This window comes from Ambystoma mexicanum, chromosome 6q (genome assembly GCF_040938575.1).
Source record: "Ambystoma mexicanum isolate Mex_15411 chromosome 6q, UKY_AmexF1_1, whole genome shotgun sequence".
NCBI lineage: Eukaryota > Metazoa > Chordata > Amphibia > Caudata > Ambystomatidae > Ambystoma > Ambystoma mexicanum.
In genome coordinates this window covers 1,071,978,013-1,071,995,899 of record NC_090937.1, presented here as the reverse complement: position 1 = coordinate 1,071,995,899, position 17,887 = coordinate 1,071,978,013, and the positions used below count along the sequence as shown (strand labels likewise).

General features: G+C 50.2%; 1 protein-coding gene across 2 annotated transcripts in view; it reads right to left on the bottom strand.

Annotated features, from left to right (window-relative positions):
* PPAT (phosphoribosyl pyrophosphate amidotransferase) overlaps window positions 1–17,887 on the bottom strand; it is a 444,376-nt gene that overhangs the window by 280,585 nt on the left and 145,904 nt on the right. The window contains exon 3 of one of the 2 annotated variants that reach the window (XM_069631602.1): window positions 5,231–5,437. The exons of the other annotated variant lie outside the window; for it this stretch is intronic. Within the exon in view, the coding sequence (XP_069487703.1) occupies window positions 5,231–5,437 (207 nt within the window). The remainder of the gene's footprint in view (window positions 1–5,230; window positions 5,438–17,887) is intronic. 2 annotated transcript variants of the gene reach the window in all.

Below are 17,887 nucleotides of genomic sequence, written 5' to 3'. Positions count from 1 at the left end.
CCTTCGAAATGTTAATTATCTTGCATTTGTATAGCACCTCCTACCATTGTATGGCATCAAAGCACTTTACCTGTCAAAGAGGCAAAGGAGGAGTATGATCGAACATTCAAGTAGTGGTAGGGAAATCGGGTAGATAGTTTGCATGAGGAAAAGGGATACATAAGATTCACAGGAAGGCAGGAGAAGGAAAGATTATAGGAGGCATGTGTCTAATTGGACCGAATTTATCATTGGACCCAACTGTATTCTTTGGGGAGCAGCACCAAGAGGAGAGAGAGGAGGGGAGAAGGTGTTCTCTGCACAAGAGGGGTAGGTCTGGAAATGACTCACTGCATGGTGACCCTGGGTAGGTTGAAGCCATGCTCAAGAAAAAACATGCAGCAAACTGCTTACGCTTACTTCCCTAGGCTCCCCCAACATTTGGGAGGGGTTGTCTGTCAGAAGTCTGAATTTGCCATGTTTGCTAAAGCTCTCTGCAAAGTGAGCACAAACCTAATCTTTTGGTTTCCTCATTCATGTTATGGTTACCAAAACCCTAGGCGGTGAGCCAAGACATGTAGAAAACCATCCTAAACAAAACTCAGCGTGCAAAGCCCTCCAAGTCCAAACCGCCATATTCTATCTATGGGAAAGATGGAAGGACATATGGACACATTAAACGGAGGGTGAGATTTCGATCATGGCTGCCTTGGGAGCAGACACCCAGTTTGGGCTTCCTGGAGGTTTCAGAGTCCTGCTAGGGCGTTTAAGGTGATGGGTATATTGGTAATTTGTATATTGGTGTGAGGCAGGCATCCTTGGTTAATTTGCATAATCCAGACTGCCTTCTCACCCTGGGTTGCAGTGACTGTGTATTGTTAATAAAGGGTATCACAAATGTTAGGTCAAAATAGGAGTGTATGGTCCAGTTAACATTGGATTTCCAGGATTTCCAGGGGGCGGGCGGGGGGGGTGGGGTGAGGCCGGGAACCCGAGCGGGTGGGGGAGTGGGAGTCCAGGAGCCCAAGAGTAGGGGGAAGGATAAAATAAAGGATAAAATAAAGGCCGGGAGCTTGGGGGGGAGGGGAGGGAGGGAGTAGAAGCTGGGATCATGGAACAGGGCCGGGAGCCCGAGAAGGGCAGAGGCGGAAAGAGGCTGGGAGCCCAAGAAGGGCAGAAGCCCGACAGTGGGGTGGTGGGGGGGTGGCGGCGAGAGGCTGCGAGCCTGTAGGTGGGAGGGAGAAAATAGGACGGGACCCCAAAAGTTGGGGGCGTCAGGGGAGGCTGTGAGCCCAAGAGGGGCGGGGGAAAAGGCTGGGAGACCGAGAAGGGGGGGTAGAGGCAGGGAGCCTGAGAGTGGGGGGGGGGGGTGGGGGGGGGGGAGAAGAGGCAGGGAGCCTGAGAGTGGGGGGGAGAAGCAGCATGGAGCCCGACAGTTGGGGTTGGGCGAAAAGGCCAGGAGCATGAGGAGGAAAGGAGGGAGAGGCTGGCTTCCTGAGATTCAGAAGGGGGAGGGGAGAAGAGAGGAAGAGGCCGGGAGCCCGAGAGTTGGCAGGGAGAAGAGATGAGAGGTGGGGAGCCCAAGAGTGAGTGGATGGAGAGAGAAGAGGCTGGGAGCCCAGAACTGGAGGAGTGGGGGGTGGGGGAGAGAGTAGAGGCTGTGTCAGCAAGAGGGGAGGTGGAGGCGAGAGGCCAGGAGCACAAGTGTGGGGGGGGTGGGTGAGAGGCCTGGAGCCCAAGATTGTGGGGGCGGAGGTTGTCGGAAGCCCGAGAGTAAGGGGAGGGAGAGGACATGTCAGAAGCCAGAGTGGGGGATGGTTAGGAGCAACAAGGCCTGGAGCTTAAGACAGGGGAAGAAGAGGCTGGGAGCCTGAGAGTGGAGGGGGAAGAGGCAGGGAGCCTGAGAGTGGAGGTGGGGTAGAAAAGAGGCTGGGAGCCGAGCGGGGGATGGGGGGGGGGGCAGAAGAGAGGGGAGGAAGAGACCAGGAGCCCAAGAGGTGGGAGAAGAGACTGGGAGCCCGAGGGGGGGGGGGGGTGAGAGAAGAGGTGGCCGGGAACACAAGAGTTGGGGGGGAGAGAAGGGGCTAGGAGCACAAGAGTGGAGGGGGCAGTGAGAGGACGGGAGCCTGCGAGTGGGGGAGAGGGGTGGGTGAGAGGCCGGGAGCCCAGGAAACAGGTGGGTTGCAGGTGAGAGGCCAGGAGCCAGAGTGTGGGGGTTGAAGAGGCTGGGAGCCTGAGAAGGGGGAGAGGGGGAGAAGAGGCCGGGAGCCCAAGAAGGGTAGAGGGGAAAGAGGCCGGGAGGCCAAGAAGAGGGGAGAGAAGCAAGGAGCCCGAGTGTGTGGGGGGCATCGAGAGGCCAGGAACCCAAGAGTGTGGAGGGGGTAGAGAGAGTCCAGGCACATAAGGGGGGGTGAAGAGTCCGGGAGCCCGAGAGGGGGTGACAAGATGACAGGAGCCGGAGAGTCAGGAGAGGGGGGGGGGGGAGAGAAGAAGAGGCCGGGAGTCCACAAGTTTGGGTGGGAGTGGAGAAGAGGCTGGGAGCCCAAGAGTGGGGGGTAGGTGTTAGGAGGAAAGAGGCTGGGAGCACAAGAAGGGGGAGAAGTGAGCCAGAGAAGAGGGGGGGAAGGGGCCGGGAGCCTGAGGGGGAGGGGGGCTAGAGGCTGGGATCCCAAGAGTGGGGGGCAAGAGGCTGCGAGCCCAAGAGTGGGGGCGGGGGGGGGGGAGATGGGAGGACAGGAGCCCAAGAGTAGGGGGTCAGAAGAGAATAGGTCGGGAACTAGAGAGTGGGAGGAGGATGATAAAGAAGAACAGGAGCCCGAGAGGGAAGGGGGAGAGCCGAGGCCGGAAGCCCGAGGATGGGTGTGAGGGGATGGGGGGTAAGAGGCCGGGAGGGAGGAGCAGAGGCCGGGAGCCCGAGAAGGGGGGTGGGGGGAGGGGGGAGAAGAGGCCAGGAGCCCGAGAAGGAGGCAGAAGCCAGAGAGTCAGGAGGAAGGGAGAGAAGAAGAGGCCGGGAACCAGAGAGGGGCGGGCGGGGTTGGGGGGATGGGAGGCGGAAGGGGTGTTAGGCAGAGTTTGTATGCAGTACCCTTTGGGACCACTACACACAACTATGACTACAGGTGTAAGCAAATCAACCTTTGGTACAAGTCTGTACTACACAGTTTTGGCAGCGGAGATGAGCAGCCAGGCCTATTTTAAGAGGGGAATGTGAGCAGTAATGATGTTACACAGAGGTCTACAATCACAAGTGTTCCAACAACTCTTACACTCAAGGTTTTTTTGATAAATACGTCAATGGGCTAAAGTCTTGGGTAGGACAAAACGGTTCTGGTATTTCAACGGAAAAGTCTCTGCACAAGTTCTTAGAAGTTGCTTTGTAAAAAGAAGAATCATATGTTGGATCACAAGACGATTAGGCCTGCGAGTTGCGAAAGTTCAAAGCACTTTCACAGCGAGAGGTAAGTACACTCAGTCTGATTTCACAGTACCTTACAATGAAGAAAAAGATGCAGCTGATTACTTCTGTTCCTGGCAGTTCCTGCTGTTCCTCTGCCACAGTCGTGGGGACAAGAGGGAGGACGACGGGGGACTCCTGAACTGCACTTGGACTGGTCAAAAAGTGGCAAACTTCGATTCCGGCAGGTGTAAGTAAAGCACACAAACTGGTGTCCTTCTCCCTCTCCCTGGTTATTCGGTTTCCTGCAGCACTCTGACGAAAATACAACCAGCTCCAAGATTGGTATCCAGGTGGTTTACTGCAAGTTGATTGGTCCCACCAACTCAAAGGGAGAAGTCGTCCTCGCAGGGCTTCTCTGTCGAGATGAACTTGGCGTTTCGGACCTGGTGTAGGGCTTCACCGGGCAAACCAACGGTCCTTGAGTTGTAGCAGCCGTCCTCTTCCAGCTCGTCTTCGGTTCTTTCGTTCTAGTGGTCACCTCTGCCTTCCAAGCCAAGCGACTCGCCTTTTATTTAGCTCTCTCTTTCATTCCAGCCTAGCTGCCACTCGCCCAGCAGGGTGGCTGTCGTTGCCGGACAGTCAGCAAGCCGATCACCACAAAGTGCATTTGGGTCTCCTAGGAGACTAAGCACAGGGAGTTTTGGGTACTTCCCTCACTTCCTGCCACCCCAGACACTCTGGCGCCAGAGGCGATCTTCACTCCTGAAGCCCGCCAAAGGCGATGGAACAAAGGGACCAAACTAGGTTTGGCATGCAGAGAAACTCTAGAAGGACCCTTCCAAAAAGAAATGGTGAAAAAAGAAGACCGGGGCCTGTTTTTACAGCGGGGGCTCAGACGCCATCTTGAAGACTCCCACGATTTATCATTAACGGAGCTACAAATACGCGGTCGGGTAGAATCATGGTAGTTGGTTGTAAAACCACTGCCACCAGCCATTCTGAGAGGAAAGGGTAGCATTTGATGTTACACGATTATCTAGACACAGAAGATACTAAGTAACCCCTCCAGCACTCTATTGTAAGATGGGGTGTGCTGGGTCTAGGAATTTAAAAGACTAGTAAAATCAATTTCACTCAATTTACTCTGGGAAACAGTAGTTTATCCCAGAGAAGGTATTTAAACCTTGGGAAAGCCTGAAAGGCTTCCCTGTGCCACTGCACTGAGGGTGCTGTGTGACAAATGAAAATATGATGCCTATGGAGTTGTTGAAACTCTATAACCAAAAAGAAACAAAACAGAAAAAAAAAGTTCAAAGTCCCAAAGTTCAGCAAAAGAGTTGGGGTTCTCTAAGGTAGAGAGGAATTAGCACAACAACAACAATTCTCCCCAACACTCGGAAAGGCTGAGAGCATGAGAGTTGGGGGGGTTGGGGGAGAGCCCAAGATTGTGGGGCAGGGGGGGGGACGAGAGGTCACGAGCCCATAAGTAGGCCGGGGGGGAGCGAGAGACAGGCGAGGCCGGGGGAGCGAGAGACAGGCACTGCCTCAAAAACATCTAGAAGCTTATCTACGAGAGCCCAGTTTCTTTCAATCTGCATGCATCAACATGGGTCTTCTGGAGCCTCTTTCAAAGTTGTAAATTCACCCAGCTCACACATCCAACAAAGCAGCATGTTCCAAATCAGGAGCAAAGAGCTGCACTAGGAACCACAACAATAAAAACATTTCAATACAAGTCAGCACTGGAGCGCTTCCAGATTAAGTCCTCCGATATGGTTCACCTGACATGTCGCCACCCAATCCCAAGAGGAAAGATTCCATTCTTGTGGCATCATAAGGTGTAAGCTTCTTTACCTTTCTCCTCAGCTTTGCAGCGTTCACCAGTTCACCGTTGTGAGCTACAGCAATCTTCCCATGGAGAGTCTCAACCACAAATGGTTGGCAGTTCTGCAACTCCGAGTTGCCAGAGGTGGAGTATCGGGTGTGACCAATTCCAAGGTTTGAAGCATTAATCTTTTTCAAATTCTCTTCACTGAACACATGGTTCACCAAACCCATTCCCTAGTAAAAACAAAGCAAAAATAAAAGTCACAGGAAGGAAAATAAAATCTATTATATTATCTGACAGTTTCAAAGGATTTTAGGGCAAAAGACTCATCACAGTCAAATATCTCGTTATCAAGTACTTGCAGAATGTAATACCATCAATAAACCCATGACTGAAGCTGGGCCTGCAAAATACTATCCAATATGTAAAATGTGGATCAAATCTATACAAAATAAGCATGAGAGAGTAAACTACCTGGCAGTGATAGCCGGCTTCCTTCAAAAGCAGGCCACGTCATTACAATTAATTATGTGCTTTGTGCACCACATTCACAACTATTGCAGTAATATCAATAAAGTAACTGCCTCTCCAAAGTTGAGCCAACATCTTGAAGTATGCCTTCAACGATTCCTGAAACCAAATCAAGTCAGAGTTCAATGAGAAATCGAGGGCGACAGACAACGGAAAGGCAGAGACAAGGTTGTAAGAGAATCAGTGCGTTTGATCTCTCTTCTTCCAAAAGCATACTGGACTAAATGGTTCCCAACCACCTTGGGAAACAACACCACTCAGCTCCCGTAACTGGGTGGAGAAGCACATTCTCCATACCTACCACTGCTTTTAAGACGTGTTCATGAAAAGATCTGGAACACCCTAAGTTGGGACGCCCCATAATACGACTGCACACCTGAGAAATAAACCCGGCACACAACAGCTGGAAAACAGTTTAATATGCAATCGTGCGGCTTTTTATTCCATTAAAATCTCGGAAATGTCATGATGTCATGTCTCTGAATAGTTGTTTAGGGACAGGAATCAAACAATGAAAGAGGAATACGATTCTGGGGAGCAAATTCATCTTCAGTGCTGTAAGCAGGCACATCCAGCAGAGGCCCTGGGAATTCAACCTCTGGAAATCGAAATGTATCACCTACTACAATGGTGGGTAGACTAGCAAGTGTTTTACTCTATCTGTGGCGATCATAAAGAGTCCTCCGTTGGATACTGTGCGCTAGGATCCAGTGGGAGTAGCAAGTACTTAATTGTGTCGACTGCGTAACCGTAGAGATCGCGGCCAGACAATGGTGGGATGGAAGTTAAAGGGTTTGTCAAATGTACCAATACATCGTTCACAATCAGTTTATACTCATTTGGACTCAACCAAAAGCCTTTTTTTTCGTTTTGACAATCACTGCAGTGAGCAGCTTGATCAGCAGGGCAAACTTAAGTGGTGACTAGGGGCAACATCATCAAGTGCCTCTTCGAAGGGGTAAATGTCGAGAGGATATTCCATTCATCCTTGCAGGAGCCATGGGAGTTTAGCTGCATCAGGTGAGATCAAGACCGGGTCAAACTGCAGTTGTCAGGCCCATGGATGAGGTTTGGTGTTTTCCGTAGATTGTCTTCTTCCCAGTGCTTCCTCAAAATGCTAACTTGATCTGGGTGGATCAATCTTGGAAGATATTTGTCTAGTCTATAGCCCCTGTCAAAATCTTTATATCACATTTAACAAAGATGTAGGCCTGTACGAGGTGTAATTCATGGACTGTTGTCCCTCCTTATGAAAGACAAGAACAGATGCTTCTAAAAAGAAGACTGGCATGTAATAGGTCTAGAAACCTATTGACAATATCCTTTAATTTAAAAGGACCAATATAACAAAGGAACGTTCTGGGCCATCAGGCATACAAGTATATTCTCTTAAGCATCGACTGGACCACCCGAGTAAGGGACTGGGGCCTCTAATCTCACCTTTGATTCCTCAATTGAAGCACCCGCAGGAACGGCATGCATTCCCTAATTTGAGCTTGTGGGTGTAAATCTTCAGCAAAATATAATCTTTTGTGATGTGTGGCGAAGCAGTCTGCAAGAACACCCAGTTCTGTAATTCTATAGACCATGCCTTGTTATATCCTTGCTAACATGGTATGACCCTTGTATTTTTAACAAAAAGAACTTTATTTCATTAAAAGTGTGAATAATTTTAATAGAATAATCAGCAGCCTGGGCCTGTACCATATGTACTTCCTTCTTTCTACGTACAACACATTCTCCAGTGCCCAAAGTCTGTGCCGTCATAGTCTTTGCAGGTCGCACAGTAAGATGGTCAGTGTCAGATCAATGAGTAAGCTTTCAGCATCTGGTGGCCGGGCGCTGGGGGCAATAAACAGGTCTTCCTAGACTCCTATCGCTCACAGACTATAAAGGGGCCCATGTATCAACAAACTGTTGCCATTTGACTGTGGCAGGTGCAACCATTTTCTCCATTGCTATGACCCCCCCAAATTCTGATCCACCACTGCTGGGCTGTGAGTCTTGCTGTCGGGCCTATAATAGGAGGGATAGAAGGGATGCTCTTGGCCCAGACATAATGTATACATTTTCCTGGTCCCTATTCCCTAGTACAATCACTATAGGCTTAAGTGGGGAGGGCCCAAATCATTATCAGTTTGATGTGAGGCAGAACCTCTTTCCAAAATTTGGGACCATTGGGCACATCCACCACATGAGTCCAAGATCGCCCTCCTTCCGACAACCTCTCCAGCACAAAGGGCAATATTCCAGGTTGAGTGTGAATCCAGGGGGAGCTCTCCCAAATATACAGCCAGTCCTCCTCCATAATCTTAACACCCAGTTCTTCCTCCCATTTCCTCATGTACTGGAGAGTGTTCTCTGGAAAGTCCCGCTATAGGAGCAGATACACTTTGGCAATTCTCTTAGTCCACCTTTCTGTACGATACCCAGTGCCTGAGCGGTGTTCATCTGGATCTAACAGAGCCCTTGTTAGGACAGTTTTTCTGAAGCCCAACTAAGGCCTTAGTAAAACCATTCAACCGAGGCAGTACAAGACTCCACTCTTAGTATGAGGCTGTACCACCTGTGTTCAGGGTAGTGTACACAGAGCAGCCAGGCTTATCTTAGGAGGGAGAGAGAGGGCTGTAGAATCAGTACAAATGAACGTTTAACACAAATGGTCCAAAGAAACACTGAAACAGTATGTATTGTAAAAATAAAGGATTTATTTAAATACAGGTAGGCCCAGACAATTCTATGGTTAAATAAGTACTATCACCCATTATATGTAATCAAAACAACACTCTGCTTCACAGACCAAAGCATAAACCTTATTTGTAACACCTAATAGTTATAGGGAAGTCAAACCTTTTCATACACATTCAGTATAGGCCACGCCTATTCTTATAGAGTAAAACCAATGGTTACTTTAAGATTGCAAATAAGTAAGAACATTTGTAACTGTTCACTCTTAGAGTTACAGTTACCAACTCTTTTACTTATTCTCTTTTCTAGGCAAAAGGCCCAATCCCTAAAAAGTCTTTTCTTTGTTCTTGGACCATGAGTGTTAGTGGCAGAAGGGGGGTCAGTAGGGACTATTGACCAACAGACAGTGTCAGAATAGGTTCTGAAGTATGAAAAATTCAGAGTACCTCAGAAAGACTGGGCAAACAGATGAGTATTTTACTTCTAAGTTAGAAGAGGGTCCAGGAGCTTCAGAGAAAACACCCTAGCAGGATTCTAGCAGTGGCACTGGGTGTACTGGATGAGAGGCCTCCCCATCACAGAAAACAGCCCACAGCTACACAGAAATCCCAAGAGACTTAAGGAAAGTACATACCCAAGCCAACACAGTACCTCAGCATTAAAGATGATTTTGCAGCATTTTGTGGTGACTGAAAACAAGACATCAGAAGGAACTTTGCAGCAGGGATCAACGGAGAAGGCTCTAGGCAAGGTTTTCCTCGCGGCTGAATGCGGTTCTGCAGATTTAGCGCCTTTTCAAGGAGAACAGAAGACAACGAAAAGTCGTGGTTGAAATCTTGTTACAAGGTCCAGCACTGTCGTGAGGGGACTTTCGGACTCTATTCGGGTATCTGGGAGATGCGCCAGGATGCCCACAAAGTTTCAGTGCCGCCTGCAAGTTCGCAGCTATGCAGGGATGACTCAAAATGCAGGTCTTCTTGAGTCTAGTGGGTCTCACCAGGCACTGGGTCAGGGTCGTCATTTTCGGAGTCCCCAGGCTCTCTGGTCTGTGGAAATAGATTTTGCTGCTTTTCCTTCATCATCCTCTTCTGTTTCGGCTCCAGTGGTCAACTTGTCTTCAGCTTCCAGGTTCGCAGTATTTAACAAGAACTACAGCACAACTTCTGCATTCTTTCCCTGCATTTTATCAGGACAGCCAGCCCTCCTCCCCCCCCACCCCAACTGGGATTTGTCGCCATTCAGGCAAAGAGAAAAGGCTGCAGAGTTTTGGACTCCTCCTTCGCTTCACACAGACAGGAGCCTGGATGTCAGGGGAAGTAACAAGAAAGGACAAGAAACACTGAAATGGTGAAAAAAGAAGACCAGGGCTCTTAACAAAATTGACAACCTTAGAAGCTTTTACTGCAGCTGTGAACACAGCCCGCGGTACAGGTGCACCAAATAAAAAGTATCACTGCCACCAGCCATTGAAGTTAAGCTTGCCCCTGTAACAGAATGGTTACAGTTTTAGTGTGACAGGGGATACATAGCATCTACCCAGCACTCCACATAAGGCAGGGTGTGCGGGTTTCACAAAACAAAATGTAAAACATCCACAGATCCCTTCTACCTTTGGGAACTGTAGTTCTCTCAAAGTTAGCCAGAGAAAGTTAAAAGGGGAGCCCCTAGGGCAACCCAGGAAAAGGCACCTATTGCCAAAACGCTGTTAAAGAGGATAACTTTAAAAAGACACTATGGAGTCTAAAAAATGACACCCATAAAAAGAGTAAACTATTTTGTGGGTGTGGAAAAAGGTTCCCACTTAGAGGTTTTAAGGAAAAATAATCCACCAGTAAAGCAAAAAGTTCTGCGGTTGACCCAGGTCAGAAAGATTTACCACTTCTATAAAAATCTTACCCAACAGCCCTCTCATACATTCTTCAAAGGTCAAGGATTTATTGTTGTACAAGTGTTTGAGTAGTAGTGGGCCCCCCAGTTCCCATCTTGCGAATGCATTCCCAAACAATCCCAGCAAGAAATCCTGGTTCTGTAGGAACGTGGTGAGAGGGCCAAGACCCGTAGTTATCCCCAACTGTCAAGCAGGTGTCCCAATGTTGCCTGCGTTCTGGCTTTTTTGCCAAGGAATCGGAGGGACTTGCCAGTGGATAAACAGTTTCACGTTTCGCCAGTATTTATGTCCCTTGGCAAGATCCCAGTCTGACTTATTTTCTGGTTCTGGGACCCCCCCTAGCCTACCCAAGTTTGGGTTTATAAGAATCACCATCTATTGGATGACATGCATTACTTACAATCATCAGAAATGCCATTACGGTCTCTGCTTAGATTCACATGCTGTGCATATAGTACGACATCCAGTGGTTACTGCAGAGTATTGCATCTCGTCTTTCAAGGATCGAAAGGGGATGTCGACATGGGAGTCTCTGTAACACTATCCCCCAACGTGACATGTAGTGTACCCAAGATGCCTCACTCGTCGATGTCGCTCCGATTGGATATTTTCGGCCATGAGGGAGCCTAATGACTATCGTGAGTATATAAAAGAGAAAGTAGTAAGACGTCTATGTTCCTTTGACTCGAGCGGGGAGGAAGGGTTTGCGCATGTGAATCTAAGCAGATACAATTATCAGAAATGCTATTACTTCTGATGCTTGTTAATCTGCTTAGAATCACATGCTGTGCATTAACCAGGTTACTCACCGTAGTGACCACCTTACTCCTAGTCCATAGTCCTCTTTCCTCCATACTTATGGGACATTCCTCCGTCCTGTGGGACGGGACCAGAGCACTTTGTAAAAGCATCAAAAAATGTTGGCAAAAATTGTAGTCCTTCCTCTCTTTCTACGCAGGGTACAGCACACAGCTGTAACCGTGCCCATCTTAGCTCCGCCCTGCGCATCGCCTTTTCTATCGCCAGGTCACAGACCTTTAAGCAATAATAGAGGAACCTTATTAGAGGGGACGGCGAGCGGGTATATGGAGGAAAGGGGACTAGGAGTAAGGTGGTCACTACGGTGAGTAACCTGGTTATACTCCTACGTCCTGTCCCCTTTCCTCCATACTTGTGGGAGATTCCCAAGCACTCCTTGCAGGAACTACGGGTGGATGGAAAAAACCCTATTGAAACAGGTTCTTCAGCACAGCCTGGCCAAATTGAGCATCAGCCCTGGAGCGCAAGTCTAGACAATATTTACAAAAAGCTGATGGGGAGGCCCAAGTAGTTGCTTTTGCGATGGTCTCCCAGGGGACATTTCTGAAAAGAAACCGCAGTTGCCTTGCCCCGCACCAGGTGCGCATGAATATCTTTAGGAGGCTGCCGACCCTGAACAGTTTAAGCCTCCGCAATACAGGCAGCGATGCATCTGGAGATAGTTGCCTTAGAGGCCTGTTTACCTTGTGGATTACCAAAGGTCACCAACAGTTGAGAAGAGTTCCTAAATTCAGATGTTTTGTCTAGATAGAACTTAAGAGCCCTTCTCACATCCAAACAATGCAGAACCCTTTCAGCTTCTGAAGCAGGGTTTGGAAAGAAGACCGGGAGGGAGATCGATTGGTTCAGATGGAAATCAGAGACCACCTTCGGCAGGAAAGAAGGATTTGTCCGTAGGACCACCTTATCCTTGTGGAAAACCAAGAAGGGATGCTCCACCGATAAAGCTTGGAGTTCACTCACACGCCTTACTGAAGTAACAGCAACCAAAAAGGACACCTTCCACGAAAGGTGCTTGAGGTCCACTGTGGCCATTGGTTCGAAAGGTTTATGGCACAACGCTATAAGAACCACATTCAGATCCAACGCCGGGTGCAGCTTGCGAACCGGGGGATAAAGGCGCATCAAACCTGCAAAATGTCTCCTAATCACTGAATTAAACAGAATAAAAGCATTGGTCCGTGGATAGGTAGGCGGATACCGCTGAGAGATAAGTTCTGCAAGACAGAACGTGAATGCCCAACTGCTAGGTGGGTCACGAAAGACAGTGTCAATCATAGCTGCCCTTGGGTCTAGCTGTTTGTCTAAGCACCAATGACAGAACCTAAGCCATTTGCTTCTATACTGAGACCTTGTCGAGGGTTTCCTGGCTGCCTCAATAATGCGCATGTTATCCTCAGACAGGTTGAGATGTTCTAATGACTTGAACGCAGGCACCATGCGCCAATCTGAACGATTGTGGGGAGGGATGCCACAGCTGTTGATCCTGGTGAAGCAGGTCGGGAATCACCGACAGCCTGATCAGTGGATACACCGACAGGTGTTGAAGTTCTGAGAACCAGAACCTGGCCGGCCACGACGGGGTTATGAGCAGAACAGAACAGTTCATCGAGTTCTTCAGCTTGCAAATCGTCCGATGAATCAGAGGCGGGAAAGCATAGGTCCTCATGTTGTGCCATGGAATCTCGAGAGCATCCCCCAGAGAGGAGGCTCCCAGCCTGTTTCTGGAGGCATACAGAGGAAGGTTTCTTCTTTGCCGCAAAGAGGTCCACTTCCGGAGTGCCCCATCGCAGGAAAATCCAGGAGAGGATCTATGCCTTCAATTCCCACTCGTAGCTGACCATCGTCCGCCGACTGAGGGCATCTGCCGTGACATTCAGCTGGCCCGAAATGTGTACTGCGACTAGCCAGACACCATGACAAACTGCCCACTCCCAAATCTGGATGGACAGGTCCACGAGAGAGGGAGACTTGGTGCCCCCTTGCTTGTTGATGTAATACATTAACACCACATTGTCCGTGCGGATACGGACCACTTTGTTGGCAATGATCAGTCTCAACGCCTTGAGCGCTAGGAAGATCGGCAGAAGCTCCAGATTTATGTGGAGGAGCTTGTCCTGATGCGACCAAAGATCTGAAGAAGGTCCAACGTCGCACCCCACCCCAGAAGGGAGGAGTCCGTCGTGACAGTCACCATAGGGGCTGGGCCCTGAAACCCCGCACCCACCGACAGGTTGCTGAGAGGCGACCACCACTCCAGGTCCATTCTCATGGAAGCCGGAATCAAAATCAACTCCGAGTCCGGATCCACAGACTGACGCCAAGAACTCCGAAGAGCCATCCGAGTGCGCCTCATCTCGAGACGACCAAGAGGAAGAGCCAACCAGCACAAGGCCATGAGGCCCAGAAGCCTCTGGAACCACCATGCCAACATGCTCTCCGACTGCGCAAACATCTGACACTTGGCCAACAGATTCGCCATTCTGTCCCCAGTCAGGTACACTCTGCAGTCGATCGTGTTCCAACGGAAACCCAGGAATAATCAAGTCCTGCGAGACCGTCATGGAAGATTTCCGCCAGTTCACCGACAGCCCAAGATGGAAAAGGAGCTGTAGGAGAGACTGAAGATTGCACACGGCTTTTAACGGGCAAAGACTGCGTAAGAGCCAGTCATCCAAATACGGATGTACATGGATACCCTGCAGACAAAGATAAGCCGCAATCACCGACATCTTCGTGAAGACACGCGGCGCCGAGCTGAGGCCAAAAGGAAGCACACGAAACTGGAAGTGCTCCTCTCCCACAGAGAAACGGAGATATCTCCTGTGTGGATTTCAAATCATAATATGCATGTACACATCCTGAAGGTCCACCACGCTGAGCCAATCGCCCATCTGCAAAGAGGACCGAATCTGGCTGGGCGTAATCATCTTGAATTTCTCTTGCGGTAGGAAAAGACTGAACTGGGAAAGGTCTAGGATGGTGCGCAGGCCAGCCTGGTTGGGTTTGGGCACCGTAAACAGCCGGGAGTAGAAGGCCTCCCCTCGTTCCCCAAGGGGAACGGGTCCCACAGCTCTGAGGTCCAGCAGTTTCTGAACCTCAGCTATTAGGGAGGACGACCATGACTGTTGGAAAGTAGGGTAGAAGGGTGGGGTAGGGGGTAAGGGTAAGCGGAAGCCCGCCCAAGCGGTTGACAAGACCCACCAGTCCTCGGTGATGGTCTGCCACGCCTCCCAATGAGACGCAATGCGTTCTACCACCAGGGTCTCGTGCGAGCGCGGAGAACCCTCATTTGGCAGGCTTTTCAGTGGTGTTACCACCTGAACCTGAGGAAGAGGCTGAGGAGCGGGAGAAAAACCAAGTCCGTTGCTGCCTCCGGTGGATATTACCCGAAGGAGTAGCTGCTCTGCAGGATTTCTGATCTAGGAACCCTCTGAAGCCAGAGGAGGGCCGAGTTTGCGACAATGGTCTCTGGGTTCTAAAAGGAGTTTTAACCAGGACGGACAAGGACTTAGCTGTCTGGGTGCGGTCCTTCGTTTTGGTCAGTTCCACATCCGTTGTGGAATGGAAAAGCTCCTTACCATCAAACGGCAGGTCCAACACCTTGTCCTGTACCTCCTTTGAGAACTTGGTGGCACGCAACCACGCTTGTCGAGAGGTATCGACCCCCAGCATAAGGCCTCGAGCAGAAGTGTCGATGTGATGAGGCGCGGCCTCCAGGAGATCCTGGGCCAAGACCCTGGCATCAGACAATCCCACCTTAAAGTCCTCCAGCTTCTCGACCGGAATGAATTCCTCGAACTCCACAGACCTTTCCACATTTTCATATTCGCCCCCGCTAACACCAATTCTTCATTGGCCTGCCGAAGCTGCAGTGCCGAGTAAGCAAAAACCTTGCTCCCGAGGGAGTCTATGAGCTTGTCCTCTTTCCCCAGGACCCGAGTAGCCATTGTAGAAGAGGATCCGGCAGGCCTTGACTGTAAAGTGGCCGCAGCAACCACCGTGGTGAGGGGGGGCGGACAAGACACTAGGGCCACCTCTTTTCCGAACAATGCAGCCTTTATCGCCCGTCAATTTTCTTATTGACGAAGAGTCCAGCGTGTGGCTTCTCCCAGACTCTACAGACCTCGGCCAGAACGTCCTTCTGCAAGAACAGCCAGTACGCTCCGAAGGAGATAAGGTGAACGCCCCCGAAAGCACACCCTCCTGCGGAGCAGGTGCCTCGGGCACTGGAACATCCAATAGACACATGTCCAGTACCCGGTCATGGATAGGTCTAAGAGCGAGGCTGGTCTTCGCTGTCCTGATCGCCATGCGCATCATCCAACATGGGTCTTGCTGAGCTGCGTCGGGTCCCGTTTGTCCACCAGGGACAACGGGGGCAAGGGTGGAAGGGTTGGGGGAGGAACTGCAGGCAAAGGTGGCGCCAGCGGAACCACCGGGAGCGCGGGTGGAGCCGGAGGCGCAGGCGGGCATATTTCCCTGAGAAGACCCTTAAAATACTCCCTCCTCATGGGGTCGGTACACATGAGCGTCTGAAACTTGCTGAAAAAAAAGCATTCTCTGGGGAAGGCTTTGGAGCTGTCGGAGGAGGCTTCCCATGAGGAGGATAATTTCAGGGACGCAGAGGGGAGAGTTGCCAAACAGGCCCATCCCCAGAGGTGTCCACATAAATTAAGGGTGCCGAACCCACAGGCAGCGAGAATAGGCATCCAAGCGTTCCAGTCGTAAACTGGACAAAAAGGATGCGCACAAGGAATCCTATGTTCACCCAAAGGACCAAACCCTACACCTGCGGCCGATGGTGTAGTTGTAGAGGAAGCGCCCAAAATGGCCGCCGTGGTTGTGGCGGGAACGGCAGCTATTTTGCCATCACCTGAGAGGAACTGCGGCATGAGTGGAAGTGAAGCAGGGGTCCCCCCCGATGTATCAGGGGTCTTTATTTTAGCTTTTACACAAGGAACCTCGGCTGAGCCGGTACTATGCATCCTGGAATGTTTCTGCGACATACCAATAGCCAAACTAGCCTTCACAGGAAGGACCTCTGCACTGCCGGTAAAGGAGAAACTTCGATTCAAAAGTTCACCCCTTGCCCCATCAACGGTTCTGGGGTTGCCACAAGAGCGGGACCGGTGAGAAAGACCTTTCACTGATAAAGCCTCCTCAGGCTTCTCAGAACTGTTGGTCACCTTAGCCTCTTTACGAGGGACCTGAGTCCAGTAGAAGCCTCTTCACAGCGGCCTCCGAAAATATGTTCGGTTTTACCAAGCCCAGCCGAGGCCTCGGGTGTACCCCGGTACTTTTGAGGTAAAGCCGATAAGGAGGCCTCGGAGCAAGCTCCAGTACCCCACGACTCATTAGAACTAGGTCTACATACAGCCCACACAGGAGGTACCTCGGATTGTAATCCTGTGTCCACAGGCCCCTTATGGAGACCCTCTGAGAAATCTCTGGTAAACTTTAGGCCCAGAAGGCACCTCAGGGCAAGCCCTGGTGACAGAGCGGTCGAGGCTCCTCCCGGTCCGGGAAGACCCCGGGAAGGAGCCCCCCCGGCCAGGGTGCTCTGAAAAGTAAACTACTCACCGGGCGTTTCTTCTTTTCGTCGATGAAGGATTGTAAGTGCGTAGAAAAACCTCCTCCCTCCCCTCTAACCGACGTTGAAGGGCCCGGATCGAAAGGGAATCACAATAGAAACAGGAGTCCCAACGGTGATCGGGACCCAAGCACTCTAAACAGAGAAGATGGGGATCCGCCCTCACGAAGCGCCGCTGACACGAGTTACAATTTGGAAAATCTAGTTTAAACGACAGACTACTACGCGATCTCTAGCGAGAGCCAGAGAGGAGGAAAAAAGGGAAGAAATTCAGCAGATGCAAGTGCATCCAGTTCCGAACGAGCAGACAAAAAAGGACTGATGGCCGATGCGCAGGGCGGAGCTAAGATGGGCGGGGTTATAGCCATGTGCTGCACCCCGCGTAGAAAGAGAGAAAGGACTAAAATGTTTGCACATTTTTTTTGCTGCTTTTACAAAGTGCTCCGGTCCCGTCCCACAGGACGGAGGACCGTCCCATAATAAGGAGGAAAGGGGACGGGACGTAGGAGTAAGACTAGCGAGCAGTACCGGAGTTGGAGGTGGGTTGTGAGAAGGAACAGTAGTGAAAAGAGGTCTTAGTACTGCTTGTCCCACCTGAGAATCGGACCTAGAATGAGGGTCTAGGCAATAGTGTTTTGTAAAGGTGTGTACAGAACTCCAGGTTGCAATGAATGCTATGGAAGCTCCAGTGCCTCGAGTAAAGTGTGCTCTAGGCTTGAAGGGCAGTTCTCTCATAGCAAGAGAGAAACTGAGTGCGATGCAATTGACAATCCACCTTGAGATGGCTGATTTAGAGGAGACAGGATCTCCTTCTCTACCAGCTGCCACTGAAACAAAAAACTGGTTTGTCTTTCATAGTGGTTTAGTTCCTTCCAGGTAAAACATGACTGCGCTGTGCACATCTAATGTGTGTAGGCTTCTCTCTGCCACGTTAGTGGGGTTCTGGAAGAATGTAGGTAGTTTGATTTGTTCACATGGAACTTGGAAATAAATGTAGGCGCAAATCGACAGGGAGTGCACAGAACCACCTTATCTCTGTGTACTGTAACTAAAGGGTCTAGAACTGAAAGGGCCTGTAGTTCACTAACTCTAATAGAAGTGATAGCCACTAGGAAGGCTGTCTTATAGGTAAGATCCTTGAGACTTGCCTTATGCATAGGCTCA